Consider the following 7042-nt stretch of genomic DNA (forward strand, 5'->3'; position numbering starts at 1 on the left):
AACTTCCAATTCATTACAAAATACTGATCTACATAATAATAAGACCTACCTGGACATACCGACTTGAGCTTTGGGGCTCAATTAAACCTACGAATTCCTCTCGTATCCAATCTTTACAATCCAAAATCTTTAATGCTCGTTACTTTTTCACAAATAAAATCATCCATAAAGACCTTAACGTTCCTTATGTAACCGATCTAGCCCGAACCAGATATCAATCCTTCCATTATAAACTCCTTAACCACTCAAACCCATTAGTTTCTAACCTTGCTTCCTCTTTCATTCCTGACAATCCTTTCGAGGCGTCTGAAAAGAAGATGGCCTCGAGACCTTATATAGTAAAAATGTTTTTAGAGTGCTACTAAAGGGTAGTTTCTCTTCATGACTGTATCGTACCATTAAGCTCTTACTTCAAATTTACTTGTTCTATTTTATGTACAGTTGTAAATATCAATGAATAAATTTTTAAAAAAACCTATAAATATTGATAAAACAGAAGCCATCATTTTCACAGAACGGCCTATACTTCCATCGACCACAGATTTAAATAATGCCCCAGTCCCATTTGCCAAAACAGTTAAATACTTAAGGGACCACTTTAGACAGCGAACTATTATTTAATCACTACATAAATTAGAAATTGGATAATAGAAGAAAAATTTTATATAAATTGTAGCCATAAATCAATAAAAAATCAAAATTATCCAGTAAAAATAAATTGATATTACATAATGCGGTACTAAGACCCATCTTAACTTATGTCTGTCCAATATGGAGCTTTAATTGGTCAACAAGGAAAAAAAAAGTATTTCAAAACAAATGCCTCATAATTGTTAATAATTATCCAAATTACACTAGAATATCTAAAATGCACCCGGAATTCAATGTAAGCACCGTACAGAATTACTTATATAGACTGAGACATAATTTCTTCTAGTCTTGCCATAACCCTCTAATCACAGAAATAGAAAATTACAATAAAACTACATGTAGACATAAACACAAAAGAACTAAACATATATAAATATAAATAGATGATATGTATTTCATGTTACTCAATGATATATATTTTATTCTATCCAATGTTATGTATTTTGTTTTAATTACATTATGCTTCGGTCCTCCGCCCCCTTCAGTTTGCTTTACAATAGAGAAATTAGAAAAATGCAATTAGTATAAAGACATTTGTATTGTATAAGGGGGTATTACAAAACAATATGGTAAATATTGTACATTATATATTTAAACATAAACAAAAAAAAAAAATGTCCGTGGTAAAGAATTTTCGCTGTTTGTTCGTGGAGTATGATTAGATATATTCCTTATGAGACTTGAAATGCTTATATTGACAAAGCCATACTTACTTTTATGGTTGCAGTGGATCCAAGCTTAAGTCTCGACCGAGCTAAACTTTTGAAATTCCCTGGAATTAGGAGGGACGGTAAGAGAGCACCATTGGTAGTTAAAGAGCTTTAGTTCATAAAGTTAAATACCCAAGCTATAAATATGTAACTTTAAATATCACAGAGATAAATAGTAACCAAATTAGTAAACTCGCTTTCATCCTTGGATGTATTTATTTTTTAATAAGTAAATACCCATATCAGCAACACACCTCGGCAACATACACATTAGTCGAACTTGTGACTGTGCGTTGTAAAGAGTTTTCACTGCGTGATTATGGAGTATATGTATATGCATATTTGACTGACCAAATATGTCATCCAATAAATAGGAAGACTCCTTGCCATTGACAAAATAAAATTAACACTTTTTTATTTCAGATAATAACTATTTATATAATCTAGATGGCTGCTGCTGTATACGCTGAACGTGTCTATGGCTGCAGGGGAGGCAGCAGGAGGGACAGCACTAGGAACAGTCCATGACATAGTACAGTGCGGCCCGGATGTCAAGTGTAAAGGCAAGGACCCAAAAAATAACCCTGAGTACTTCAAGCCCTCAATGTAAGACTCTTCTTACTAAATAATATTTTCAAGCAAATATCTACAAATATCACAGTACATAGTTATAAAAAAGGCACTTTATCAACTTTAATTTTGTTTATAAGATAAATAATGAAATTTAAAAAGATTCATCCTTTTCTCATGTCCATATCGAGACCAAGACTGAATATAATTATTTATATATCTACACCACTATCCTCTAAAAATGAAACGAATGAATTTTTAAGTTATTCAAAATTTAAAAATTTAATGCACTGCGGTTCTTAGCTTGGCACCAGAGTTTAGCAAAAATTAGCTATTGTTAAAACTAATAACTAAAATTTCGAAGGATACAACTGTTATTCATGAATGAACCATTGATAAAGAAATATCGTATCCATGGCAATTTAAGCTATTAGTTTCAACTATAGCTAATTTTTGCACATCTTTGCCTACCACCTTACTTCGTTTTGAAATAAATCTTTACTCGTTTCATAACAGTTATTTTAAAATTACTTACATCACCAATACTTTCTCTAACTGATTTTCCAAATAAGCCATTCAATTGATAGATTGACTAACTCCAATTTTAAAAAGTTTTCAGAAAAGTAATTTTATTAATATTTCTCGTCACAAAAGTATAACTGAATTATAAAAGTTCAATAAAATTTTCATCCTGCTTTGAAGGATTAATTTAATGCTAACTGTTGTTGAATCGATATTAAAAATAACATACATGATTTTATAGAGTTAGTCATCCTATCTACTAAAAAACCTAATATATATGAAGGTTAAGTTAAATTAAAAAAAATATTTCATCACTCTAATGACAAGAAAATATTTAACAGACTGGCGAAACGGAACAACTCAATGTGAATACGCCCGCTAGTTTAACATCAAACTCGTGTTTAATTCATGCACTTTTCGTCATTCTATATTCTCTACGAATTTATATGTTATATATTATTTTTTTCTTTCCCAACGGTAAATAATAAGTCTATGTTACAACTCTTATTGCCAAAAATGTGTTTTGAACCTGAAAAAAAAGTAGTTTCCCTCTTATCTCATTAAGTTAACCATAAAATCACTTCATAGTTTATATTTATTCATATTTGCATGTACAAATGTGAAATAGTTTATTATTTCAAATAAAAAAATTAAAGGTACATCAGAGAAAGATTTTTTAAAAATCCGTATTTGATCCCCGACAGACTATTTCAATGAGGGTAAGTCCTAGCTGATATTAAAGGTCACTTAATTATAAAATTGAGTTTAATCAAAATAGTTAGAACCATTTTCGAGAAAATCGAAAAAATGTGAAATTTCTTCTGTAAAGCCACTTCCGGCCTATTGGTTTTACTAAAAAAGTTGTAATACATACATATACTAGCATTTGCGCGCACACACAAACACACACCATTTTGCGAGACTATATATTCCGCATATTGGTAAGTGAAAGAAAAATATATAAATAAATTAGATTTATTTGCATTGGTTTGAAAAAAAACTTATAAAAATTAAAAATTTGTATTATTTTATTTTTTTCCTTCAGCATCCTTACCTCAATTGTTTATATATTATTACGTTTTTTAATTAAATTACATTTCGAAAACTACATAGAATGTGATGTAGACAATAGTATTAACAATAATATAACGGTTTCAAAATACTTTACCTAATATATATTTTTCTTAAAAAAATAATGATTCGGTTATAAAGACATATTTATTTACGTTATTTAATTAAATTAAATCTATTTCTCTGTGTGCCTAATGATGGCTTTATAGTTGAAATATGGTGCAGCCTTTTCACTGCAGCGATTTAACTTCTTCTCTCTAAATCTCGACCCAAACTTTGGAAGTAAAATTATATTGAGTTTAGTTAGGTTTGAGGTATTAAGGGTGCCCCAACTGAATAAAGAAGAGGCTAAATAGTTTAAGGAAAACTAAATTAAAACGTATTTGCTTCCTTCTGCATCTCCACACCTTATATGATAAAACCGCCTATGTTGCAGGGGGAATTTGCGTAGGTGTTACTGCGACAACGAATGCGTAGAGTACGGCGATTGTTGCGTGGATCGCGCGCCTTTCCCGTACAGCCGCAATGAAAACATCACATGGTCTTGTGTTGCAAAGTCTTACAACCAGGTAACTCAAATCCAAAAAATATACTCTGTACGAATAATGATTTATTTTTTGTCTGCTAATTTAATTAAGAGAGATTCAATTTTAATTTTACAGACTCTTTACGCTGTCTCTAATTGCATGGTCAAAGGACAATGGAATGAACTGTGTGAAAAAAAATTTTATGTTCCATATATTGAGTATCTCTCGGACCTTCCAGTTTACTCAAATCATACAGGGCTATATTATGCTAACGCTTACTGTGCTTTCTGTGATCAACGGTTGTGGTTGAAATACGGATTTCAGTTGCCACACTACTTCACCAGACCTCGGCTAATCACTCAGTGCACTCCAAAGATCAATCTAAATATGGTATCTCTCAGAAATCTGGTATAATAATTTTTTTCAGGTAATATCACTTAACAAGAATATTTTTGTTCAGTTGAAAGCCGAGGGTAAGTACCAGTATGGGCGACTCCTCTGGAAGGTGAGAGATGGTTATTGCAGTATTTTTCAAGACGATAAAATTAAGGCTGGCAGACCTTGTTTACCATCTATAGCCTCGTGTCCTGACAGTGCAGATCAGGCACTCTCAGCAGTATGTGCAGCATATTCCCAGTTGTTATCAATAAATAATACGGTACGTGAAAGAATCTCCTTATTTATATTATTTTCCTTTCTTCTTTTTCTAGTAAAACTTATATTTTTTTAGGTATTTCGAAACCCTCATTGCGCTATCTGCAATGGAGTAAACCAAGAAGACTCTTTCTGCAAGTATGAAGAACCTAATTACGAATTGGATGGATTAACTTATATTTTCGGTTTGAATTGGTTTTTAGATGGGTGTGAAGAAAGTATGTACCTTCGCGACAATTTGCGTAACGAGTGTAAATCTATCAACTGCAACGTGGAATCTGGCCAGTGCCAAATCAATAAATGCACAAACTCCTGTGACTTAAATGGAGACCTAGTTACAAGCGGATACGTAATCTACGTCTGCCTCTCAGCCTCCATAATCTGCCTGTTGATTCACGTGTACAGGGCCATCTTCATATCCCCTCCGAAGAACTTGCCCTCCAGGATCATCAATTCCCTTGCCTGGTCATTACTCGTCACCCAAACCCTCTTCCTCACAAGTATATATTCCTTGGTGAAACTGCCACATCATAGTAATTTATGTTATATTACCGCCGTCATTATACAATACTTCTTTTTAGCTTCTTTCTTATGGATGAGCGTGATCAGCTTTGATATTTGGTTCACTTTCTCCAATACTTTCAAACTATTCTCAACCAGTTACAGAAAGTACGCACTTTATGCATGGGGAGTCACGGGTTTAATTATACTCGTTTCGGTTATAATCGACCAGACTGATTTCTTCCCATCCAAGTACCGCCCTAAGTACGGTCCTACAAACAATTCTTGCTGGTTGGGAAGCTATAGCGGGCTAGCTTTGTACTTAGGTGTTCCAATAGGGTTTGTTCTTTTTCTCAACACCATTTTCTTCATTATGACTATTTGTTTGTTTCGCAAGCAACAAAGCTGCGTGTCAGCTATTTCAGGAAGAAAAGAATATAGTTTATTGCTATTGTATGTTAAAATTTCTTCAGTTATTGGTATGACTTGGGTAGCCACATTGACAATAATGATATTCAATTCGAAACCTAATGTCAATTGTGTATTGAGCGTCATAAATAGTCTTCAAGGAGCGTTTATATTTATTATGTTTAACATAAAAACTGATGCTATCTTTACTTATGTAAAAGTTATATTGCATAGAATTTTCGGAAGCCATTAAGTAAACAAAATATCGAAAGTTAAAACTGGAGGATACAAGTACATTGAAATATTACAGATATAGATAGTAAATTAGTGAAAGGTAAGTCTCTGCTGTTAAATGTATATAATTGGTTTATAGCACAATTATATATAGCAGTTTGGATATACATTGTTTATAGCACAATGATATATAGCAGTTTGGATATACATGGTTTATAGCACAATGATATATAGCAGTTTGGATATACATGGTTTATAACACAATGATAAAAAGCAGTTTGGATATGCATAGTTTTTAGCACAATGATAAATAGCAGTTTGGATATACGTGGTTTATACCACAATGATATACAGCAGTTTGGATATACATGGTTTATAGCATGAAAATGTATTTGAAATCATCAATAAATTTATTTAAACAGCCACTTTGTTTTTTTTATTTTAACCTTACTTGCTCTTATACTTGTATACACGTCCATAGTTCCGAATCGATCTTCGAAGGTTCAAATTCGTTAAATAGTAGTAATATAGATATTATTAATGTTTTAAATGAACAATTCCGATCATCAGTCTTCAATGTTGAAAAAGAACGCAGCTTACATCAGATGAATAATTTAAAGACTTCCTCGGTAGTATAAGGCAAAAAATATAGGAATAAAATAAAAGAAAAAATGAACCCAACAGTTGAACTTACAACCCCGAGAAAATATTTTGAGAGAGTGGTAAAATTAGTAATAGTCAGAAAATATATGGATAAAATAAAGTACACAAAAAATTAGTTGGGAAGCAAAACAAAATGTTTCGATGTTGCTCGATTTAACGTGGCATAATCTTCATTTTCCCCTTTATATCCCTTAGCATCATTTTTTAGAGTAGGGTATGGCACTCCTATGGTTGTAATTGTATTTTATACCTATGGTTATGTCTTAGGTTTATAATTGTTTTATCACGAAGAACGTAGCAACATTAGGCTTAACTTTTTTCTTCAAATACCAGTTTTTATAGTACCAGATCATTCTAATTACCTCAAGAACCTTTATTTCGTAAAGTTGTATGCATCATATTCTTCATTTCTGAAAGGTACATTTCCTACAGCTCTGGAAGATTGTTTATATCAAATAAATCTTCGTGTGTCATTACTATATAAGGACATGCGTTTTTTCATTTACACGAAGTTGTTTAGTGAACAAAGTG

At 32.0% G+C, this 7042-nt stretch overlaps 1 protein-coding gene across 1 annotated transcript in view; it reads left to right on the forward strand.

The window, feature by feature from the left end:
- LOC106678361 (adhesion G protein-coupled receptor E5) overlaps positions 1-6273 on the forward strand; it is a 14428-nt gene extending 8155 nt beyond the window's left edge. The window contains exons 2-6 of the mRNA XM_014416829.3: positions 1809-1967; positions 3961-4093; positions 4187-4441; positions 4512-4709; positions 4782-6273. Coding sequence (XP_014272315.1) covers positions 1809-1967; positions 3961-4093; positions 4187-4441; positions 4512-4709; positions 4782-5867 — 1831 coding nt within the window. The 3' untranslated portion in view covers positions 5868-6273. The remainder of the gene's footprint in view (positions 1-1808; positions 1968-3960; positions 4094-4186; positions 4442-4511; positions 4710-4781) is intronic.
- Positions 6274-7042: the final 769 nt, after the last annotated feature.

Source organism: Halyomorpha halys, unplaced genomic scaffold, assembly GCF_000696795.3.
Source record: "Halyomorpha halys isolate HHAL.00 unplaced genomic scaffold, Hhal_1.1 Scaffold135.1, whole genome shotgun sequence".
Lineage (NCBI taxonomy): Eukaryota > Metazoa > Arthropoda > Insecta > Hemiptera > Pentatomidae > Halyomorpha > Halyomorpha halys.